General features: G+C 37.6%; 1 protein-coding gene across 1 annotated transcript; it reads right to left on the bottom strand.

Annotated features, from left to right (window-relative positions):
• Positions 1-19701: 19701 nt before the first annotated feature.
• Positions 19702-24173, bottom strand: LOC110675244. The gene is made up of 4 exons (XM_021839696.1): positions 24035-24173; positions 23521-23970; positions 20949-21020; positions 19702-19734 (listed from the first exon to the last, which is right to left on the bottom strand). Exons 1-4 carry the CDS (start codon positions 24035-24037, stop codon positions 19702-19704), a joined length of 558 nt encoding a protein of 185 aa, XP_021695388.1. The 5' UTR covers positions 24038-24173.
• Positions 24174-25222: the final 1049 nt, after the last annotated feature.

Raw genomic sequence — 25222 nt, 5'->3', positions numbered from 1 at the left:
TAAATTTTATTACAAATTCTTCCGCAAAGTTCATAAAAGTCCTTAACAAATATTTCCAAAATACATAAGAAAATGCGTCAAACATTCTTCTATGTTTTCTTTTTCGAGAAATTTCTCTTCAAATCCCCGGATTATTCTAGAATTGAAAAAAAAAAAGGTTTTTAGATGTCGCTTGCCTGCGAATTCTTCAAAGGAAATGTGTTGAAACCCCCAGAAAAAGTATTGCTAGCAGAATAATTTCTAAAGAAGATTCTGATGCAACTTCTTGAGAAATTTATTTTATTTGTCAATTAATTAGAGAGGTTTTAACTATCCTGTAATTTACCTCGAGAAATAAGATAAATAATCACTTGACTTTCATTTTACCATTAACAATCTATTGCTCTACCTGCTTCAACCTTTCAACCTGCTTTTGTTTCTCCTTCCTTCGCATGACGCTTTGAGGAACTTCGTACAAAAATCTGTCCATACTCCAAAAAAAATGCAATATTTTGAAGAATTTAAAAAATGGTGAATTATAGGAGTTTTGAATTTTTATTCGTACGGTTATGATCTAAAACCATACTGGCAATGTTTTCGCGTTAAACGGTTAAACTCTTACAGTATTACAGAATAATAGACCCTTCAAAAAAGTTTGTTTTGAAATTCTGAACGTAGGAAAAATTCTACATCAATATGTTCACCAGAGTATCATAAAACTTCGGAGTTGATACAAAATTTTATCTAAGATTTAAGTTACAAATGCTTTCAGTAAAAACACCAATAATTTTCTATTATAAGAGACGAGGAAAAAAACAAGATTTTTTGTAGTAAATCCTACAAGGACCACTTAACTTTTCTATGAGGTACATTGTCAATTCTTGAATTTTACGACAGGAATTCTGTATTTTTTTTCCGATTAATGCTTATTCAAAAGATTACCAACAAAGTATTTTCAAACCTTTTTTTGTATGTGTTTTTCTAGAAATCTGATATGGAGTGATTTGTAGGGGAATATGTAGAGCAATCCCTAAAAATATTGTGATATTCCCGGATTAGTTTTTGAACCAAAAAATTGAGAATGAATATTTTTTTAAATTTTATTCATGGAAAAATCCTTACCAAAAAAAAAATAGAGTTCATTCAAGACCCTGAAAGAATATTTGATGGAATTTCTAGAGAATTTTTTAAAAAGTTCAAGAATAAAAATATTAGTAGATCTGATGAAAAATTTCTTCAAAAATTCCGAAAAGCATCGTTAGTGCGGTTTAAACAAAAAAAATCTCTGAATAATATTCAGATGAATCTCTGGTGAATTTTTCGGAAGAATCTTAGGGAATCTAAAAAATAACTGTGAAAATAATGCAGATACAAATGCGGAGAACTTCTCTAAAAAATCATGGATAAAATTTTCTCAATTGCATTTTCTTACAATTGCTCATGAAATTCTTGTGAAATATTACGAGGAATTCTTAGAGCAACACCTGGAATAATCATTTGATTGTTTTGCAGGAAGTCCGGATAATTTTTACTTCGGTTTTTTTAACAATCCTGCAGAGACATTTAGGAAGAACTTCGAAAGCAAAGTGGGAAGAACTGTTGAACTATCTGAAGAATTTGTGGAATGAATCCTTGCTTGTTGATCTTGAAGACATTTTTAGTGAGAGTCATAGAATTTTTTGTACTATTTTTTGATAGAATTCTCAGTTATTCCTGAACATACTTCTAACTAACAATTGGAATTTATATGTAATAAGTATGTAGAGGGCCTTCCAGGAGAATTTATTAAAAGAAATTTTAATGCATTCTCTGGAGAAATTCTTCAAGTGTTTTTGTTTTCTATTTGATAGAGATTTTCTAGTGATCAACAAGTCAAGGAATGATTTTTCGTGAGAATCCCAGGATGAGCTCCGGAAACCGGTAAAGGAATTCTTGGAGAAAGCACTAAAAAGTACGAAAATAATTGAGGAAGGAATTTCTTCTCCAAGAAGGAATCTCTTCAAAGCACATGATTGAATACCTGAATAGTTCGTGGAAGTACCACAGAGGACATTCGTTGTAAGTTTTTTTTTGCTAGACTTCTTGAAGAATTTTTGATTGGATTACAAAAAGAATCCAGTAGCAAAGATTGAAATTTAAAAATATCGCTGGTGTGCCGTGAAATGAGACAAAACAAAAAACAAATAAAATCAATACAATTCTGGTAAAACTACGAAATTTGGAAAAGTCGTAATTATTGTGACCAACATTACTTCTGTGAAACAAGTAGGGGAAATCAGGGTAAAACCGACACTGTGGGTAAGATCGACACCCATTGATTTTTCATGTTTTGAGCAGATTTTCATGCAGTTTCCACCACGCTCTATCTTAACTTGTGAAATGTTATGTTTCGAATGACATTACAACTGACGCTACCAATAAACTGCCAAAATAAACAACAAAATCATATTGGATAATATAGAAGCAACAGCAGTTGCAATATTTCGCTGTTATTCTTTAACTATTTCGCATGTGAAATTTTTTAAATGTCATTATTTGTTCTGTTCATACATCATCATTTACTATTATTACGATGATACAACATGAAGGAGACATTATTTTTTTGGCTTTTCGATAGTTGAAAACGCTATTGAAAAATAAATGTCCACTCGGGGTAAGATCGACACTTTCATTTGGGGTGAAATTGACACCTTTTTATGCTTCATAATCTAATTTCAGGGAATCTTTCCAATCGGAGGACTAGCTCTGTAGTTTATGTGAGTCTTTATTTTCGAATTCTAATGAAGTTCACGGATGGTGAACTTGTTAACATGTAAAATATGACACTATATAACTTGCCTTAAGCTATCATTAAGTATTAAAAAAAATTCTATGTTATCACGTTTCAACATATTTGATGAAGCTTGACGATTTTTTTCTCATTTAAAATTGAAGAATTAATAGAATCTGAAATATTTTCACATAAATTAATCTTATTGTTTAGTAACAAACCACAAGGTTCGACAGTTTTTATTATCTAAAAATAATTACACTTTCCTGTTTTGTAAAAATAAAACTGTATTGATTCGCCACAACTTCATCATCGTAAGCATTCCATGAACACAAATGAATAATATCCATGTGTATTCACCCCACCTATATAATCTTAGCATGGGACATTCGAAATTTTCACATATATTTAGTGGATCTTTGGCCTCTTCTCAATAATATACGTAATATGTGTATGATCCTTTCGAGGAAGGGGTCATAAATGTCGAAAGTCATGTTTAAAGCATTCTTTTGAATATGCAATGTGATGGTGATCTTCACAACGTATAAATTCTACTCAAAGTGCATGTGTCGGTTTTACCCCAACAGGGTGTCGATCTTACCCGCACTCTCAATTGTCTCACCTAAAAATGGTGAAATATGAATTTGATTTAAACCACTATATAACCTTAATATATCATCCAGCGATTGCAAGGATTGATAGATTTATAATCAATATGTGATTCTACAACAATTTTAGGTTTGTTTAACAAGCGAAAGTACCCAAATTTTATCAATAAGCTTAGGGTGTCGGTTTTACCCCGAATTCCCCTATTTTCCAACCCCCCCCCTAGGCCCCGTCCAGAAAAAAATCCTAGCTACGCCAATGCTGACTTGGGCTGCATAACGATGAGTCGACAACTAGGAAGAAGCGTTTATCACAGCTTTGGTCCTCACAAGTTCCTACCTCACGCTTCCACGGGACAAACGATTACAAAGACCGCCAGCTAAGGGTTGCGTACTTAGCTGGTAGTTCAGCCTGGGCACTGTTGTCCTACTGACATCAGCTAGATTGAGGAGGTACCTACGTCTCGATCGTCTGTTCACCATGAGGTGCGGCTCAAACAGCGTCTGTTCTGGTATCCAGAGGCTGAGCAAGAAATGCTGAATCGCACACAGCTAAATCCAAGGTGGTAGCTCCATCAGCGCGATCGTCCTAGTGTTAGTAAGGACGAGAAACAGAGCTGGCACGATGCCGCTCCGGCGAGACAGGAGTGTTGGCGTAGGCCCAATAAGCCACCCGTAAAAAACCTTATTGCGAATAACATAGGAGATAATACGACCCGGAACAATCGGCAAAGATCCACGCGACGAAATAAGGATTACGATTGGAAACTTGGAACATGGAACTGCAAGTCACTTGGTTTCGCAGGTTGCGACAGGATAATCTATGATGAACTACATTCCCGTAACTTCGATATCGCTGCGCTGCATGAACTTTGTTGGACTGGACAGAAGGTGTGGAAAAACGGGCATCGAGCGGCTACCTTCTACCAAAGCTGTGGCACCACAAATGAGCTAGGCACTGGCTTCATAGTGTTGGGCAAGATGCGGCAACGCGTTATCGGGTGGCAGCCGATCAACGCAAAGATGTGAAAGATGAGGATAAATGGCCGTTTTTTCAACTACAGCATCATCAACGTACACTGCCCACACGAAGGGTTCAGTTCTCTTCGAGTAGTCGACCGTATAGGACGTGTATCCAAAGCAGTGGTGAACTAATAAATCAAACAGAGGCTTTTCATACCTACGGTGTTTAAGAGTGCTTTGCACTGCAGTTGTGGATCTATTCAAAGAGATAACAAAAGACACGAACAATGGCGAACAACAATTATCGCGAAAACACAATGCGTATGTACTTCGGTCGTGAGCAATCCAATCCGAAAGATAAGGAAGTGTTCAATTTTTTCCGTAAAAATGGTATCACAAGTGACATGCTTTTGTCGATGTACCGAGAAGGCAAAGAATTCTCTGTCTTTGCCAAATTCCGTGACGAAAGGGATCTGATGGAAACAGTAATGAGACTACCAGCTACTGTAGATTTCGAATATGACAATGGTAATAAGGCGTCCATTGCGGTTTCGGTTGCCGGGAAGCAGTTCCGGTACGTTAGAATTTTCGGCCTCCCACCAGAGGTTGAAGACAGGGACATTGCCAAAGAGTTCCAGAAATACGGTGTAATCCATCACATGGTTCGCGAGAAGTATGGCGCCGAAACAGGATACCCTATCTGGTCAGGAGTCCGTGGCGTACACATGGAGATTCTTCGTGATATTCCGGCTAGTATGCATGTTGGTCACATGCAGGCTAGAATTTATTACGATGGTTTACAAGCGTTGATGTGCGAGTTGGTGCTGGTGCTGCAGGGGTGAGTGGATTTGATGGGGTTGTTGTTGCTGCTGCTGTAGGTTGTGATGGTGCTACTGGTGTTTCTGGTGGTGCTGATTGTGCTGATACTGGGGATTCTGCTGTGGTCAACAGCTACAAAGACACTCTCTTGGGAATCAAACCAAGAGATATTGGACTGGTTAGAGTTAAGTCGGCCGAAAGTACCAGTGGAATGGTGGTGTTAACTAAGAAGAGCTTCACGGTGGCCAAACCGAACGAAGCTATCTTAGATGATGCTCAACAGGACAAGCTTCATGAAGAAGGTAAACAAGTACCGGAGTCCGAAAAAAATGATCTCGAGTTCACAACAGTCGTCAATCGCAAGCGGGGGCGTACTGGTAAAGGCGAAGGACAAAAGGATACAGACTCTGATCAATCTAGCACGGAAGCAGATCATAACAATAGTGACCAGGCATTACAAGTACCTGCGACACCGGTCTTAAGTGAACTACAAGGTGTCAAGACAAGATAAAAAAAATAAGCAATTGAAAACCATTCCAGGTGACCTTTGAAATTACAGTGATTCTTAATCCAGAATAAACTACATTTTAACCATTAGTACAGTAAATTTGAATAGCTCCAATTCAGATTTGAACAAAAATTTGTTAAGGGATTTTGTAAGAGATTATAATCTTGATATAGTTTTCCTCCAAGAGGTTATATTCGAAAATTTCAATTTCATACATTCGTATCAAGCAATTGTAAATAGGCCATCCAAAGCCATACTGATACGGAATGGGTTGGAGTATAAAGACGTTCTTTATCATCCAAATGGCAGAATATTATCCTTAACGGTAGCAAACATGAATTTGGTCAATGTCTACGCGTTTTCAGGAACTAATAAGAAAAAAGAGCGCGATATTATGTTTCAAACAGATCTTGCTGTGCACTTGGGTAAGTGAATGAATTTACTTTCCTTCGTGATGATTCGGCCTCAAGAATTGACCGTTTCTATGCTAATTCAACAGTAGTTCAGAACATTACTGACACACGAACCGTAACCGTTGCCTTTTCTGATCACAGAGCAGTCCTTTTCAAAGCAAAAGTTCAAAAAAATGATTTAGCTACTCGTGGTAAAGGATATTGGAAGATAAATCCACAGTTGATCGAAAGTGATACAATCAACTCTAGATTTATCGATGAGTATGATAATTTGAAAAACAGACATATTTATTCCACAGATCGAAGTTCTTGGTGGAATTTCGCCTTCAAAAGAAAATGTAGAAGTTGTTTTAAGTATGAGAGCTGGAACCTTTATAAGAGTATATATCAGAGCAAACAAAGTTTGAATGATAAAATGCAGAAACTAACTGATAGGCTTATATTGGGAGAAGATGTTAATGATGAGTTACAAATAACGAAATCAAACATTATGGAAATCGAAATGGATCGTATGAAACACTTCGATTTCAAGTTAGGTCCTCAGGCGTTATCCTCGGAAGAAAAAATAAGTATTTATCAAGTTGCTGCGCAGCTAAAAAGAACTTGTTCCTATATTCGTTTGAAAAATAACGGAACGTTGGTAGCAGATCCTGCTCAATTAGAGAATATTATTTTCGACCATTTTTCGAAATTATTCGATAAAGATTCAACAGAACATTCAAGCGACGTAGACGCTTTGTGCAATGTGAATGCTGCTTTAGATCTGAACGATCAGAACATGCTTATTGCACTTATTTCAGTTGATGAAATACATTTTACTTTAAAAATGTGTTCATCTAAAAAGTCGCCAGGCCCTGATGGCCTGACTTATGAGTTTTATTTAAAACATTTTGACACTGTTAAAGATAAGTTATTTAGCATTTTTAATACATATTTAGTTAATTCAGTTACACCTCCAAAAGAATTTACTTCAGGAATAATAACTTTGATACCTAAAAAAGGGGATTCTTTTGATTTGGATAACCTTAGGCCCATAAGTTTGCTCAACACGGACTATAAATTGTTTTGTAAAATACTAGCTAACAGAGTTACAACCGTTTTGCAAAAAATAGTTGGTCCTGGTCAGGTGGCGTGCATGGAAAATAAGTCTTGTATTAATAACATTCAGAATAATCGTCGTTTGATTACAAGATCCCTTGAAAATGAGAGAGTTAAGGGTTTTCTGGTAAGCCTTGACCTACAAAAGACTTTTGGTAGGTCAAGGCTTACCAGACTTTAGTGTCAGTCACGAATTTCTTTGGAAAGTCCTGTTCAAATTCGGTTTCCCAGAAAAATTTGTTACTTGCTTAAAGCAATTATATGCGTCAGCATCGTCATGTGTCTTATTCAACGGATTTTTAACGAAACAGTTTCCAATCAAATCATCTGTAAGACAAGGGTGCCCTTTGAGCATGGTACTGTTTGTAATTTATATCGAGCCTCTGATACGAAAATTGCAAAGCAGTATCAACGGCATTCTTATATATGATAGGTTTTTAGTTGTTACTGCTTATGCCGACGATCTTACCCTCTTCGTCAAGAGTGAAGAAGAGTTTAATTTGATGCTTCAAATTATTCATTCGTATGGCATGGATTCAAAAATAAAATTAAACAAAGACAAATCTCGAAAACTTATTCAAACAGACTCAAGTCAAAAAAGTATACGAACTTACTTTATCGTCTGTACGTGTTTCGCAGACGAAATTCTATACGTTTCGCTCTGAACCAACTCGATTTTTCACTTCTGAATGAATTTAAGCCGGATTTACAAAACGACGAAAGTAAGATTTTCAATTTTCATAACCTAACCACTACTTTCGTCGCTCCGCTGTATTGAGAGACAAAGTGACTTAACCACGAATCAAAACAAAACACTTCTTGAGTCGATTTTACACTGGTACAAAAACGTCGCAAGTAACTGAATAAAACGGCTTATCATTTTGTCATAAAATTTTTGTGGGAAATAATAGGAAATCCCTAGTTTTTGAATGTGAGCTTATTGTATGCAAAATTTAAGCAATGTACACGGCAAAAAATGTTAAAAAGGTAATTCATTTTAAAACAGTTTTTGAAGACAGGGTGTGATTCTTCTGAATTAATTTTCTCAAACCCGTATGGAAGTTACTTACGTCGATTTGAAAAAGTAATCAAGAAATCTTCTTTTGTTATAATTCATTCATGCAAAGGAGGACCATTCCTTATTAAGGAAGTAGCCCATCAAAAAATTTTAGGGGTACATGTGTCAAACAAATGGACTGAGATGGCCAATTTGACATACAATGATATCATAAAAAACATCCAATTTCAATTGAAAAACAGTAAATTTCGTAAAATGAGTTTATATGAAAAAGGACTTTATTTAAATACTTTCGTACTTTCAAAGCTTTGGTACGTCGCACAGGTGATTCCTCCAAGTAATCTCCACATAGGAAAAATCAAATCGATGGTTGGACAATTTTTGTGGGGTAATAATATATTTAAAGCGGATCGTAATCAATTATACTTGAGATGCGAAGACGGTGGTATCGGCCTTGTCGATGTTGAGAGTAAATGTAAAGCTTTATTTATAAGAAACATTCTCTACGATACGTATGGAAACGCAAATCGTGATGAAGAATATTTGTTAACGTTAGACTGTTTGAGTAAATTATCGAGGAATGGAAAGGAGTGGGTAACCGAAGCTAAATATTTAACTTTGATCTTACAACAGTTAAACTATTGTATTGGTACTTCATTGATAAAAGAAATACAGTGCCGAAAATAGAACAAACCTTTCCTCTTGTACAGTGGGAAAATGTTTGGGAGAATATCAATTCAAATTTCTTACCTATGGAGGATAAATCACAGCTTTACTTGTTTGTAAATGATCTAATTCCAAATAGGGAAAAACTGTTAAGATACGGTATTGGCGGGCTCCAAAATTCAAACTGCGAGGTCTGCTTATTACCTGATGACAATAAGCACCGTATCATGGGATGTACTTCGGGTGCACAGCAAGTATGGGAGTTTACGAATATTATTTTAGCAAAGCATTTAAAACTAAAATTTGTCAACGCGGAGAATATTCTGTCTTGGAAAATAAACCCAAAAAAATGAAAGACAAAAAACAGCTTTATTCCTTGTCATTAGGGCGATTTCTTTTAGCCTAAATAAAGAAGGTAGTTTGTATAACTTAAAAAAACAAATAAGAGAAATGCGATGGAATCATAAAACGGCATTTAAAAACACTTTGGAAAGTATTGTAGTTTTCTGTAGACAAAAATAGATGTAAGCGTTTAGTTTTAGAAGTAAAGAAAACTGTAAGAATGTATGGAAATATGAAGTAAATAAATATTAAAAAAAAGGGAGACCCGACGACGAGAAGGAGACGTTTTACGCGCAGCTGGAGCAGATATTTGACGAATGCTCGTCGCGTGACGTGAAAATCGTTGTTGGCGACATGAACGCACAGGTAGGACGAGAAGAAATGTACAGACCGGTGATCGGGCAGAACAGCCTGCACGCCGTATCTAACGACAATGGCCAACGATGCTATGGTAGTCCGAAGCACCTTCTTCCCCCGCAAAGATATCCATAAGGCCACCTGGAGATCACCCGATAATCTAACCGAGAACCAAATCGACCACGTTCTTATCGACGGAAAATTCTTCTCTGACATCACCAATGTTCACACATACCGCAGTGCGAATATTGATTCGGATCACAACCTAGTTGCTGTATGTATGCGCTCGAAACTTTCGACGGTGACCAACTTGCGTCGAAGCCGAACGCCGCGGCCTAACATCGAGTGGCTACGGGACTCAGAAGTAGCCCAAGAATACGCGCAGCAGTTGGAGGTGGCCCTACCAACGGAAGAGCAGCTTGGCGCCGCCACTCTTGAAGATAGCTGGAGGCACATAAGATCGCAACAGCAGCACTAGGTCCAGTGGCCCCGAATCAGAGAAACGACTGGTACGACGGCGAATGCGAGCAGTTGAGGAATGAGAAGAATGCAACATGGGCCAGAATGCTGCAACACCGCACGAGAGCGAACGAGGCACGGTATAAACAGGCACGGAACAGACAAAACTCGATCATGCGGAGAAAAAAGCGCCATCAAGACGAACGAGATCACGAAGCGATGGAAGAGCTGTTCCACGCTAAAGACACACGGAAGTTCTACGAGAAGCTTAACCGTTCGCGCAAAAGCTTTGTGCCATAAGCCGATATGTGCAGAGACTGTGACGGAAATCTTCTCACGAACTAACGTGAGGTGGTCGAAAGGTGGCGGCAGCACTACGACGAGCACCTTAATGGTGATGTGGCCAGTAGCGAAGATGGCACGGAAATAACTTTGGGAGCACGCGCGGACGACGAAAGACTTCCGCCTCTAGATCTCCAAGAGGTAGAAACGGAGATTAGACGGTTGAAAAACAACAAAGCCGCTGGGGTGAATCAACTACCGAGCGAGTTGCTAAAATACGGTGGTGATGCACTGGCAAGAGCGCTGCACTGGGTTATTTCCAAGATTTGGAGGAGGAAGTATTGCCGGAGGAGTGAATGGAATGTGTCGTGTGTCCTATCTACAAAAAGGGCGACAAGTTGGATTGCGCCAATTATCGTGCGATCACAATTTTGAGCGCCGCCTACAAGGTACTCTCCCAAATTCTATGTCGCCGTCTTTCACCAATTGCTAGAGAATTCATTGGGCAATATCAGGCAGGATTTATGGGCGAACGAGCAACAACGGATTAGATATTCGCAATCCGCTAGGTGTTGCAGAAATGCCGCGAATACAATGTACCCACACATCATTTATTCATCGATTTTAGATCGGCCTATGATACAATCGATCGTGAATAGCTATGGCAGATTATGCACGAATACGGTTTCCCGGACAAACTGATAAGATCGATCAAGGCGACGATGGAGCGAGTGATGTGCGTAGTCCGAGTATCAGGGATACTCTCGAGCCCCATCGAATCTCGCAGAGAGTTACGGCAAGGTGATGGCCTTTCTGTTCAACATTGCGTTAGAGGGTGTGATAAGAAGAGCGGGGATAGACACGAGTGGCACGATCTTCAGAAAGTCCGTTCAGTTACTTGGTTTCGCCGACGACATTGACATTGTTGCACGCAACTTTGAGAGGATGGCGGATACGTACATCCGGCTAAGGGCTGAAGCTAGGCGGATCGAACTGAACATCAATGTGTCGAAGACGAAGTACATGATAGCGAGAGGCTCAAGAGAAGACATGGCCCCCCACCTCGAGTTCATATTGATGGTGGTGAAATCGAGGTTGTCGAAGAATTCGTGTACTGGTGACCGCCGACAACGACACCAGCAGAGAAATCCAGAGACGCATCGTTGCTGGAAATCGTGCCTACTTTGGACTCCGCAGAACTTTTCGATCGAGCAAAGTTCGTCATCGCAAGAAGTTTACCATCTACAAGACGCTGATTAGACCGGTACTACTCTATGTGCAGAGGATCAACGCGCCCTTGGTGTTTTCGAACGGAAGGTGTTGTGGACCATTGGAGGGCAGATGGAAGACGGAACGTGGAGAAGGCGAATGAACCATGAATTGCACCAGCTGCTGGGAGAACCATCGTACACCTTGCAAAAATTGGGAGGCTGCGGTGGGCCGCGCATATCACCATAATGTCGGACAACAACCCGGTGAATATGGTTCTTGAAAACAAACGACCGGCACAAGACGACGTGGTGCGCAGGGAGCAATATGGATCGATCAAGTTGAGGACGATCTGCGGACCCTTCGCAGAATGCGTGGCTGGCGACGGGCAGCCATGGACCGAGTCGAATGGAGACGTCTCCTACGCACAGCAGGATTGTGCAATATTAGCCTGGAAACCATTCGCCAGAATTACATTCGCCAGAATGAACCGTTTGCCAGGGAACCATTTGCCAGAATGTACCATTCGCCAGAAAGTACCATTCCCCAGAATTATTTTTATTGTCAATTTTGATCAATTAATTCATGGTGAACCAACCCGGAATCCAAAGAGGACCGTTCCAATAGTTAACAAGTGCCCCCATTCACAACTTCAAGGGCACTAAATTGCTAATTGTACCTCCTCATTCTAAGCTTTTTGCTAGGGCACAGAGTGGAGACAATAAAACATTGTTATTCTACATCTCTTGCAGATTTTGGCTTATGAATTCTGATACAATATTCTAAGTTGTTTTACAAATTTTTAACTTAGACAAAATTGCATTTCCTTTTACCACGAGCTGTTCTTAATGAGAATATTTTATTCACAGAATTCTGCGTACAACTACCAGGTAATGTCTCTGCGAGTACTGCTTTTCAGTGGACATTTTTTAGAGTTGTGCTACTTTCTCCCAAATATCGGTACCGTAATCCGGGGTAACATTGATCAGTTTTTAAGATATTTCTTAAATATTTAATTCAAAAATGCAAATGCTCTGAGTTTAATATTTTTAAAACAAGTACTGCCACCCATAGCTCGTGACTATATACTGTATTTTGGTTTTTGAAAGATTTAAGCATGTTTACAAAAATGTTGTATGTGTTTTTTTCATTTAGCTGATATGGGGTAACATTGATCATCCATGTAAACAACATTCGGTAATATTGAAAATGTCGTTACATACTTAAATCATGGCTCCTGAAGCTGAATATGATGTCCAAACGCCTACATCTCATTTACTTTTTGAGTTATTTTAAAATTAAAAACACCTCGAACAGCGGAATACGCCTAAAGGTAGGCAATTTCCTAAGGGAATTATACATTCTTAACAGTAATTCGATAATTTTGCCTAATTGAACATAGTTATAAAAAATGTGATAGCGGAATCGTTTTTGGCGATGCCATTTTTAGTGAGAACCGCATTTTCCTTGCTCATATCGCTTGCAGAACTTATGTGAGACATGAATCTTCGGTAGTGTCATCCTTAACCATTGAAATCATTGTTTCGCAAACTTGACAAATTTACGTACAAAGCTAACGCAATTTTTGCAAAAATCTTTATTTTCAATAGCTTATAAATATAAGAAAGAGAAGCAACATTCATGCTTTGGAAATGTTTCATCAATAAATGATGATACCAACTTATTATGAGATGAGTCATTTCGATCAATGTTACCCCGCTGATCAATGATACCCCGGATTACGGTATCCCGAATGTCATTAAACCGAATATCAGTTTTGCGAATGTCAGTTTTCTGAATACAACGTTTTCATAAGTGGTCTATTTCCCCGAAAAGTTTTTGGCACTTATAATTGTCATATCTTCATACATTTCAATGTGATGAACTATTCATATGATATGCACCCTTCTTTAATGATCAGCGGTTCTTTAAAGTTTCACCAAACTCAGCATTTGTTTTCTTTTCTTTATCGTTCTTTCTAGTTCACCACTCTGTCACTGAAGATTGTTTTTTATCCATTTTGAACTGATCGGTTTTCAGGCTATCCATAAACCACGTGGTCGTTAAAGGGAATATAAGGGGGTTGTTCTGTCCAAATACCACGATTCATACAAATTTCGGGTCATTTGGGAATATGGATTGCGGGAAAAAGTGTCATTCGAGTAGCTGGCGAGGAAATGACATTCAAGGATATAGGTAGCTCAATCGATTTTTAGTGATGTTAGTCACTTAAATTGCAGTAGGGGAGGTATATCAGTTTTGGCCACCCTAAGGAAAAAAATGGTTATACATAAATCAAAAGAGCTTTGATTACTGTCAATACGTTAAACGCAGGAAATATATAAAAACTAATCAGAAACTTTGTTTTTGTATTAGAATTTGGAGTGTCGACTATTGGACCACTTGTACCAGTATTCGCCACGTTTTTAATTTCGGTTCCTGAATTTGCCACCATGGAGGGTAACAAATAAGGAATAGCATTGCGAAACAAGATGCAAAGGAGCAAAAATTTTAAGGAAAATAATTTATTTTTATTATTTTTTGAGCAAATTTTGGGGTTTATAAGAATGTTTCCGTATCATCTTAAAGCAATTTAGCGAACACTATGTCGTAGAACTATATATAATATATAATCCGGAATGGCGAATAACAAGGCGAATACCGGTACACCTTCCCTACATGAAAAATTATTTAAAAAATAGTATATTGCTACTTGATATGGTTTGGGACGGATAAAATTCTTCCATTCTTTAAAAATGGGATATTCTTATGAACTCTACAACTGTCTTATTTGCCTGACAGCTCCTGAAAGTTGTAAATAGTAAATGTAACTTTTGTTGGTAAGTGGAAGCATTAATTACTTAATTGAACAGATGGCACAAATAGATGCAACTTGAGAGAGATTCGCGAAGTGGCAAAATATCAACGTCATATGCAGCCCAGATTCCGCTGTCTCGAAGCGTCAAATGCAGCCCGTCGTTTTTATGGCTGAAAAAGTGAAATGTATTGTTTATTAACTGTTTTAACTGTTATTAAAAATCCTTATCAATGAAGCAGTTTTTTTTCCAAAGATGCCGATAAATCTAACTACAAGGCTAATTATTTCTAATATGTGCTTCGTTTGCTAGCATGGAATTTCGCTCAAAAGCCTATTTATTCTTCGGTGTGATGCAAACGCAATAGTTTTATGCTGAGATGTTCATGTAAGGGCTTGATCGGCTTGCGCATGATTGATGCAAACACAGAGTGGAATAAGAAAAAAACTCAGCAATAACAGAAAAAGAAGACCGTCTCCGCGAGTCTCGTCTCAGGTTGTCACGTATATCGAAATCTCGTAGATATTTAATGAAGAAGAAAAAAACTTTAAAGAACAGCTTATGATGAAAAGAAGGGAGAATTTCTTGCGAAATCTTCCAAACCATAATTCCCTGTGTTACTTTGTAAGGTAAGTAAGTCTTTACTGACCTTTTATATATAAAATTTGACCCAGGATACCTCACATGATCCAAAAACTGTGAATAATTGACTAGCACGATAAATGTTATTAAAAACTGTAAAAAATCTTTGCCTCTGATTTGCACACGTCCATAGACCATAAAACAAGATTTGACCAGCAATATATAAACAAAAATAACCATCAACGAGCCGTTCTGGATGTCCATGATGATCAAACGTCAAATAACTGACCGTCGAAAATTGAAGCTAATATCAATTCAAGCTTCAGTACCGGTCACAGAACGTTGCTGGAGAATTTCGATTCGGTCGTGATTTTTTTACCATTTCCTCATGTCCTAATCGACACTAGAGGATACATAAAAATGTCGGGGTGTCTCTCCTCTATCGCTCCATCTATGACGATGATGGTTTCGGTGATTTGTTTATTGGCAGTTGTGAGCTGGATTGTATGAAGCGAACGTCCAACCAACGGATAGATCCATTCATTCGCTCATTCACTCCGGGTTTCGAGCAGAGCAGCGGACCAACAGGACAGACCACAAGTTGAAAGGGCAAGGAAGCGTAAAGAGATGCTGCTGATGTGCTTTTCGGTTCCCGGTCGGTACTCTTGTTTTAGTCGTGTTCTTTTTTCATTCGCTGTTTATTTCACTTTTTTTATTGTATGACACTAAAAGCTATCCCAAGGAGACGGGCTGCACCCGCTTCACAAAGCTTGTTCCGAAATGTAAACGGTACAGCAGGGTTTTTAACATTTGGTCATCATCAGGAAAAAAATAATAATAAAACAAGCTCACCATTTTATTGCCTTTATTTCGTATATTGAATTCAATTTTGATTTAAAATGTCGCAAATGATTTTCCTCAGTTTTTCCCACATTTACTCGACATTCCACGGCAAACCCGCTCATCCGCGCTCAAATTGATGGATTCTCTGCGGTCTGAAACCTAGCCAACACGCCCGGCGCTCGGTAATCCAAATAGAAAGGAGCCGGATTTTGTTTGACTGTTTATTCCGAGTACACACATCAAATTAAAATGTATTCAATAACATAGGAACGGAAAGAATTCAACACCGGGCAGTGGTGCAGGAAACTCTCTTCCCACAAAGTGGTTCGCCCGAAATCCTCGAGCAAACGGTCCAAGGTTAGATGAATTTTTGTTTAGTGCCTGAATAAATTAAAGTGTATCCTTCGGCAAGCGCCACGTCACCTCGAGAAATACGAGCCGCCTGGAACGAATGTCGCTATTCAAATATTCCCTTTCCCTCCATATCAGAAGCATCAGGTCTAGGAGCAAAAGTTTCGACTAGCAGGGGTGCCGGCTGTGACTTTTCACGACAAGGGAAGTTTAATCGTTTGGTACTTACCTGCTTTATTAGGTGACAATTACCGTTCAAGGCCGAAGTGTTAAAATTAGTTGGACAATAAGCTTGAAAAAGCTGACGTAACAAATTATTCAACACGAAACAAGTGGTGTATGCCTGAGACGAGACTCGCGAAGACGGTCTTCTTTTTCTGTGATTGCTGAGTTTTTTCTTATTCCACTTTGTGTTTATAACAATTATGCGCAAGCCGTTCAAACCTTCACATGAACCTCTCAGCAAAAAATGATTAAGTTTGCATCGAATCGAATCATAAATAGCCGTTTGAGTGTAATTTCATGCCAGCAAACGTAGCAGACATTAGAAATTATTAATCTTCTGCTTAGATTTATCAGCAACTTTGGAAAAAACTGCTCCGCTGACTGAGGTTTTTAATAACAATTTACTTTGAACACAATACTTTTCACTTTTTCAACCATAAAAACGGTGGGCTGCATTTGACGTTTCGTGAGATGGGAATCTGGGATGCATATGACGTTGATATTTTTCCTCTTCGCGAGTCTCTCTCAGGTGTATGCACACATTATATAATCCATCAAGCGGTCATATTGCGATTATCACGCTTTAATCGCTATCAGGGTTTATTATAGATCCATAATCAAAATTTCATTACAATTCGCCAATTTGAATAAAATCGCTTCGTTTTATTCTCCCTGTTACTTGAAATGTAATTTAATATATGAAGAAGATTTTATCACAATAGTGATAAAAATAGTTACCATTTTTGAATATGGTTACAATGACGTCTGTAGATTTGCATAGATAAAGACATTCAAACTTTAGATAGTATAAGTTAGATTTTAGCGAAAAAAGGGCTGTGATTTCAACATACAGTCGCCTCTCCACATCTCGATATCGAAGGGTCCATCGAGATAGGGAGAGATCGAGACAATTAAATTAATTTTAAAAAAATGCTTGCTCAACTGCATATGTATTGTTTTGCGGGGTAAAACGCCCCGCTTGAGTTCGGCGTTAGCCATGCTGTAAACGAACGCACACAATCATGCTTGTATATGAGTTGCATCCGGGCGTTTGTTCAGATGTTATTGTTCAATAATAGTGGTTTCGCAGCGCCATCTCACCAATACATTCTCACTTGTGTAATCGTATAAAAACGAGTTGTTTTCAACCACCAAATCAGCTGTCAAACTGTTGTTGAAAAATTGTTTTCGTTTTCAAAATGGTTCTGAAGTGTATGATTTTTTCGTGTCCGGTTTATTCAAGCCATAAAACACATCAGATGTTTCGGCTTCCAGCGATATTGAAACGGATGACTGAATCTGAGCGATGTTTAGCTGTAAATCGGCTTGAGCTGTGGATGCAAGCATGCGGATTGGAAAAAACTCCCGCGTCCCATCACCGTGTTTGCAGTCGCCACTTCGTGTCTGGCAGACCAGCCAAAAGTTTTGAAAAGGATGCTGTAGATTGGATTCCGACGCAGAATTTATCAAATGAGGTCGTACCGGAGAAGGTTGATGCTGATAACATATCGGTAGAATGTGAAGAGGAGGGTAACAACGGCACTGAACTCAATCCAGTTGTCCCGGATAATGACCACAGCGAAAGTTTGGAATGCAGTGTTGTTCAGTCCTATGAACATTTTTTACGTGATATATCCGACAATGCTACAGTGGAATCTATGCTGAATGGACGACATGTCTCTGAAAAGGAGTTACGACCAAATGAGCTGAATGGTATTCAAATCAATGAAGAGTATGTTCTCAATTTGTTTTCAAGACACATTCTATTCAAATATAGTGGCTCAATTTCATATTCGTACTGAACACTTTTCACAAAAAAAAACTATTGAATGATATATTGGGTTTAAAATGTTTTAGGGTAGGGCGGGGCAAGATGAGCACCCTAAGGATAGACAGATTTTTGCTGAATGTTATAATTATTTTTATTCAAAATAATATGGAACTGATTATTTAACATGTTTTCTAGCTGCTATAAACATAGCAGGTTCAAAAAATAAAAAATCATATGTTGCGGGCCAAGTTGAGCACCCCTGCGGGGCAAAAAGGGCACTCTCTTAATTAACTAGGGTAATTGACGGCTTCGGCTATGACCTTCATTATTGATAAAATGTATTCAAGTCGATATGTAATTTAATAGTTTTTTTTACCAACTTGATGTGAAAACAGTGCCCTGTACGAGTATGTAATTTTGTAATTTTGAGTGTATAATTTTGAATGAATTTCAGATCATCCTTTAAATCAGCTGATAGTGGTTATGTTGATAAGGATGTCTCGTTCTCGGGTCAATCTTCAGGCTTAGCCACATTTGTCTTGCCAGTTTCCATGAATAGGTAAATATAAATTAATCTTTCAATAATGTTTTTATCGTAAAATTATCAATCCATTTATAGCGTATCCAGCGTAGGAAACGTCATCAATATTCATTTCCCTGCTGATGATATCACCTGGGCCAATTCACATTTTTCGACCACACAACCTGTTGATTTGACAACGATATCAGAGATGCCGCAAAAATTCTTCAGTGATGTCAGTGTTCAAACTGATACATGCATGGAGAAGGAAGTGCAGCTGTGGAAAAGCGCAATCGATCAAACCAACAAAGAAGTAGTTTTTCTTCGAAACCTCCGAGAAAAGTTGCAACGAGACTTACGTATCGCCAGACACACTAGCCAGCTTTCCGTTTCGTCACTTGAAATCAGTGACAAAAAATGTTGCTATTTCACTGGACTGAGCTCTGGGCGTACGTTGAGGCACCTCTACGAAAATTTGAAAGGCTATTTACCAGAATATGAAACGCTGGATAAGGAAAAAACCTTCGTTTTGGCCTTGCGCAAACTGCGATTAAATGAGCCGTTCTGCACTTTAGGCTATCTATATGGCCTGAACCAAACAGCGATTTCTAAATATTTTTTCGAAACGATAAATGCGATTTTTCCTTTCATGAAAGGTTTAGTTCGATTTCCATCCCGGGCTGTCTTGAAACAACATATGCCATTATCGTTTCGGCAGAAATACGATGATAATGTGACCATTATCATCGACTGCTTTGAGATAAATACTGAATCTCCGAATACGAAAGCCATGGTAGCCAGTGCTAATGTATTTTCGAACTACAAAAAGCACAACACTATCAAAGTGCTGATTGGAATTAGTGCATCTGGTGGAATCATTTATGTATCTGAGGCATTTGGTGGTCGAGCGTCCGATAAGGAAATTGTAAAATCTTCCGGATTCTTGGGCCTAATTCGTGAAGGGGATTTTGTGATGGCTGATCGTGGTTTCCTGATCGAGGACCTGCTGGCACCGTTGAATGCATCCATAGCCTACCCAGCGTTCAAGAAAAAAAATCAGCAGCTGGAGCCGCTTGATGCAGTTCACTCTAAAGAACTCTCATCTCTAAGGATACATGTGGAACGGTTGATCGGTTCCCTACGGCAAAAGTTTTTGATATTAACTGATATAATCCCCATAACAATGTTGCAACATTGGAATAATAATACACCTGCGATTGATCAAATTATAATGATATGTGCAGCACTAGTTAATTTGTGCCCTACAATAGTTCCAGCAGTTTAAGTTCTTTTTTTTTATTTTGATTCAGTATTAACTTCTAGATTTTAACATGTTTGTATCTGTATTCACACATTTGTAAATGTCTTAGCAACTAGTTCAGGAAATAGAACATTTTCAAAAAAAAGTACAGCCTTTTGCTTGCAATATTTCCAAAAATCATCACAACGTTTAATTTCAAAGAGCAAAACTTGATTAGGTGACCATACATAGAAATAACCATAACTTGCATTACAAATATAAATCTGCATTAAAGCTTGATAGTAGTATTTATGTTTAGTTCTAAGTATGACTTGATAATCCTCGTTGCGTGCAATAAAAGAGTCATTTAATTCTAATAACGTTTCGACCATATCTGAACGATTTCTAGCTGAGAAAGGACATTTAACTTCAATCGTTATCGTACCATGACAATCGCAAAGAAAAACCGCATCCGGAGACGCCCCCAAGAATGGAAACTCGTTGTCGATCACCAGTCCTGATTTTGATTTCCGCAGATTTTCATGCAAATGTTTTACAGATTGGAACAACTGGTCAACTGCTTTGTCCTCATTCTTTTTGCCATACCTTGTAGCTGCTGTCGAAAATGCTTTTACACTAGGGTAACAAATTTTCTTAATCAACGATACAGATGGTCGCTCCAACCGCGTGCAACAAACATCTTTCAAATTAGATGCTGTGATACGCCCACTCCTGAATATATTCCACCACTTGGAATTAGATTGATCGATGGTGAGGGTGTTGATCCGCTTCAAAATAATTGGTTCCTTCGGGAGATTTCGAACAAACTCGGACGCCCGTGCTTTTAAATCAGCTATCGAATTTATATTTGATGGATCATACAATAGTTGATAGTTGTAATCTTTAAGTTCATCTCTCAGTCCATCTTCATACGAGCATTCGCTGCACCTAAAGTTCTCTTCTCCGCAAAACAGGCTGCTGGCAACAACATTCAAACCATCATTCTGCAGTGTGTTTAAAAGATTGCGGCAACGATTGTCGATGTTTGATGAAGAGGAATTGCTGGTAAAGTAGTCTCTCTGTATCTGTCTCCCAAAATCAATATCACGTACTTTTTTATAAAGATTGACATTGATACTTTCAGGTGGCTTTTTCCAGTACGCCGGCAAGTCTGTAACAGACATCTGGAACAAAAAAGTCACGGGTTAAAATTGTATTCAAAACAACTAATATTATGGGTAATGTTACAACACTAGCCCGAATGCCATTAGCCTTTGGGATAGTCACGTAGAGTCATTGGCGTAGCTATATTTTTTTTTATAGAGATGGGTGGTGAGGGGGAGGGGGGTTTGAGCAGCGTTTTCATGTGTAGGGTTCGCAACATCCGGCGCGAAAATCATGTTTATTATGAATCTTGTAGTTTTCGTTCATTTTAAGATATTTTCCTTTTTTGTGACTACGCAAATTTAATGTTTCGTTTTAAATCATTGTGCACATACAGTAGATTTAAAGAATTCAAATCTCCAAAAAAAAAATCTCCTTAAATCCCTTTTTAAGTTCAACTAAAAACGCGTTTACATAATTTTCATCATTCAATCGTTTTGATTAATTGAATCATCTTCCATGTCCTTCAACAGAAATTCGTCTAAAAAGAGGAGTAACCTTTACGAATTCTAGCACAGGAATTTATTGAAATTTGATCAGTTTGAATTTGATTTTGAATAGTTTGCAGATTTATCCGCCAGCTCTCTTCGAAGAATATAAGATAACGATTCTTATAACACATTGAATTAAAATTTTGGTCGACCCAATGCTGAGGAAATCAGTCATGTTTTTTTAGTGTGTTTTTCAAAAAAATTCACAACTCTAAGTAAAAATTTAATAAACAAAATTCAAAAGAAGGATTTTTGGAAAAATACCTACGAAGCAAGAATAAATCGTTGCCTTTCGAATGCGCCATAGAGAGTTTCAATTGAAGGTATTATCACAGAGTTATGGACAAAACACTTTTGTATGTTTCTAGGGGTAAACCTAAACTTTTGCACGGGAGTGTATGTACAAGAGATTCATTAAATCCACGATTCTCAAGATTTATATTAGAAAAAAGTTGTACCAGAATTTTATTACGAAATATTCACAAATAATCGTTAACATTCGTTATATACAGTTAACTCTCCCATACTCGATATTTCGTATCTCAATAACGAGTTAGAGAACCACAGTATTTTTTCATATAATTTCGTTTTAGATTCTTAAAGAAATAAGATATTCCAGTATCACTTTAAAACAAATTTTGTTAATTTTAGTAGAAAAACTTATTTGAACATTTTATTGACATGTCCAATGTATTTTGCTATATTTTTCAGCAAAATGTCTTCATAGAATCCTAGATTAATGAAGACTAGATTTAATTATCTAATATTAGAAGAAATACAGAAAGAATTTTTTTTTAGAATAAATGTTGAAGTTAAAGAAATACTTGAAACGACATTCAAAAAAACTGATGCACGTTTAAAGGATGTTAGAGCACTAAAAGTTGAATTTAGTTTTTTGTTCAAGCTTCTGGAAATATTGTATTAAGTATTACAAACAATTTGATATCAACTCATTATCACGCTTTTGTATCTTATACAACAACTGTAAAATAACTTCATCATCACACATAGCATCAACGAGGTAGTTTTCAAGGTGCCAAACTGCGATAAAGCTGTAAGATTAATCAATCAACGTTCAACTTTATTAATTCTTAAGCGCTTAGTTCAAAACACTACCGTGCAAAAGTTTGGCTTCACCGTATAAAAAACACTGGCAAATGTAACCGCATAACAGTCACATTGAGATTATACATGAGTCTAATAATGTAGTAGCAACGAAATTTCTATCACAATTATTTTCTGTCTATTCACCCAATATGCGGTATGAGTTGTACAAATTTTAAGCCTCAATTAAGCTCTTTTGAATTCTTAATGATTTTTTGAAATTTTAGTTTCCTTCCATACTGCAATAAAATACAGACTTGGTATCCCATTTACTCAATGCCTACTTTTGTCGAATGTTACAAATATGCAGTTAGGTCGGACTCGATTATCCGGGGACTCGATTATCAGGGATTCGATTATCCGGAATTTTAGACTCGATTATCCGAAATTTGTTATCTGATGTTCTTGTTTTTCAATTTTTATGCATAAATCTGAGATAATTTGATATTGCAATATACAATATGAATGGTTTTGCAGTTTAGAACGAATTTAAGAAAATAAATCTGAGATAATTTGGTATTACAATATACAATATGAATGGTTTTGCAGTTTAGAACGAGTTTAAGAAAATTAGGGATTTGAAAAGGTGTTTTTTGTGTATGCTGGTCAAAATTGTTTTTCTTGTAAAGACCCCTACTGTTCCAAGAAAAAATTTCTGGCTACGCCACCGCATTATATAAATGAAATAACGAAAAAAGATAATATTTAAGTTCTTTTGTCAAAGATTTCAATTTTTTCTTTGTGATTCGATTATCCGGAGTGAAACAAAAAATCGATACACCGTATAATCGAGTCCGACCTGTACTTAGCCTTCATTTAAGGTGAAATTTTTTCATATCGGACTATTTTTGCAAACGATTGATGTCAAAAAAGACCCAAAGAAAATGTTAGACAAGCCTGGCCTAGAATCATTATGGATACCTACCTTCTTCTCGATTATCGATGTTCGAATCCCTTCTAGGGCAAAAAGCGTTGCTCCGACGTGGCTGCAAGCTTCCAGAAGACCAATTGCACAATTGCAGTGTGCCGCAAGTATCTTTCCGGACTCATTGATTAAAATCCACGGCGTGAGCGGCTTCTCGTTGAGTGCAAACGAATGTCGCACAATTCCATGCACTACAAAAATATCTTGGATCTTCTTGCCTGAGACGCTTTTCACCCAGCCATTTTTGTAATAAAAAATTGCATCCATTCCTTTGGCACAGTTCTTGGGGGCTCCCGTAAACGGATTGGGGTCAACTACCAGGAATTGATAGATGCTGGCGAACGTTACTGTTAAAGGCACTTCCTGAGGTTTCGTTTGCAATGCTGACGGATTCACCCCGTAGCACATAGCAACTTTCTCGCGGTATCTCTGAGCTGCGACTTCACAATCCTTAAAATATATTCAAACAGAGTTAGTTTTGATACCGATAGATGTTTCAAATTAATCAATTTACCATTTTTGGAACGGCAATTTGGTTTTGCTACTATTTTTTCACTGATGGTTTGACCAGGCTTGACAGCAGTTTGTTTATATTTTCAACCAGCAAAATTTATGTGGTTGTGAAACATCTCACTAACACTAGAGAAAGCAGAAACCACTATAGTATACATGCTGATGCGAAAAATGTACATTTGTAAGGTTCCAATTTTTGCGTAACTTCAACGTGCCATTACGTTTGGTAGAATTTGAATTCAAACGGCTGTTTTGGTGTTATGAAATAGGGGTGGGCGTTTTGCCCCCAGAGTTGATTAAAGTTTAGGTCCTTCAATAAGCTTTTTTAGGGCAAATATAACATATGTTTTGCACGTAATACAAACTATGACAGTGCACAAGTTGGCTCTCGGCAATAGTTTCAGAAATTTGGTTGTTTATCGACCTAAAAAATTACATTGAAAATCGCACAAAATTGCAACGAAAACAGCGAAAAACGTTTTTATACGATTTTATCGATATGGTTGAGAAAATCACATAAAAACATATGGGGAAAAGCATTTCTATCCATTTTCTATGATCTAGGGTGAAAAAAAGCATTCTAAAACACATCGTTCGGCCAAATCGATGGTGGCGCGTTTTGCCCCCTATGGGCATATTACCCCCAGTTCCCCTATGTTCGGAGAACCATAGTGCGCAATTTAGCTTAGAGTACTTCTCTGGCACTTCCCGCATAGAAATATACAATTTGCCACACATTGCTAACAGTAAGCTTCATGTAACTGATAAGGTAAGTGTATTCTAAACTGTTGCTATTGTGTTGAACAGTATGAAACATAAAGCTAAAGACCATTAAAAGCTATTTACAAGCCTGTCGTCCTGCTTAGTCGCGCTTAGTCGACGACTAAGAAGCTTTCCTCAGATTTTTTTTCTTACCACCCTTTGGGACATCAGTTGAAAATTCAAGCTGTATCATCGACTTGAATTAATTTAACTCTGTTGCATTTAGATCAGGTGCAACTAAACGCCCTGTGTAACATCAATCGAAATTGTCAAGCTGTACCAACGCCCTAGAGTAAATTGACCTTGTCTCAATTAGATCAGTTGCGTTTAACGCCCTGTAGGATATTATTTAATAATTACAAGCTATATTAACGCCCTGGAGTAGTTTGACTTTATTCTATGTAGATCAGGTGCATCTTAACGGTCT

The sequence above is a fragment of the Aedes aegypti genome, chromosome 2 (genome assembly GCF_002204515.2).
Source record: "Aedes aegypti strain LVP_AGWG chromosome 2, AaegL5.0 Primary Assembly, whole genome shotgun sequence".
NCBI classification, from domain to species: domain Eukaryota; kingdom Metazoa; phylum Arthropoda; class Insecta; order Diptera; family Culicidae; genus Aedes; species Aedes aegypti.
This window is presented reverse-complemented; position numbering and strand designations above follow the sequence as displayed.

Bases quoted from the DNA above. Each gene is read 5' to 3' on its own strand.
- LOC110675244 (XM_021839696.1), bottom strand. The intron at 21,021-23,520 runs GTAGGTATCCAT...TTTTTGTTCCAG, and splicing joins CATCGATAATCGAGAAGAAG to ATGTCTGTTACAGACTTGCC. The intron at 19,735-20,948 runs GTACGTGATATT...CTTTTGCCGTAG, and splicing joins ATGTCAATCTTTATAAAAAA to GGAACCGATCAACCGTTCCA.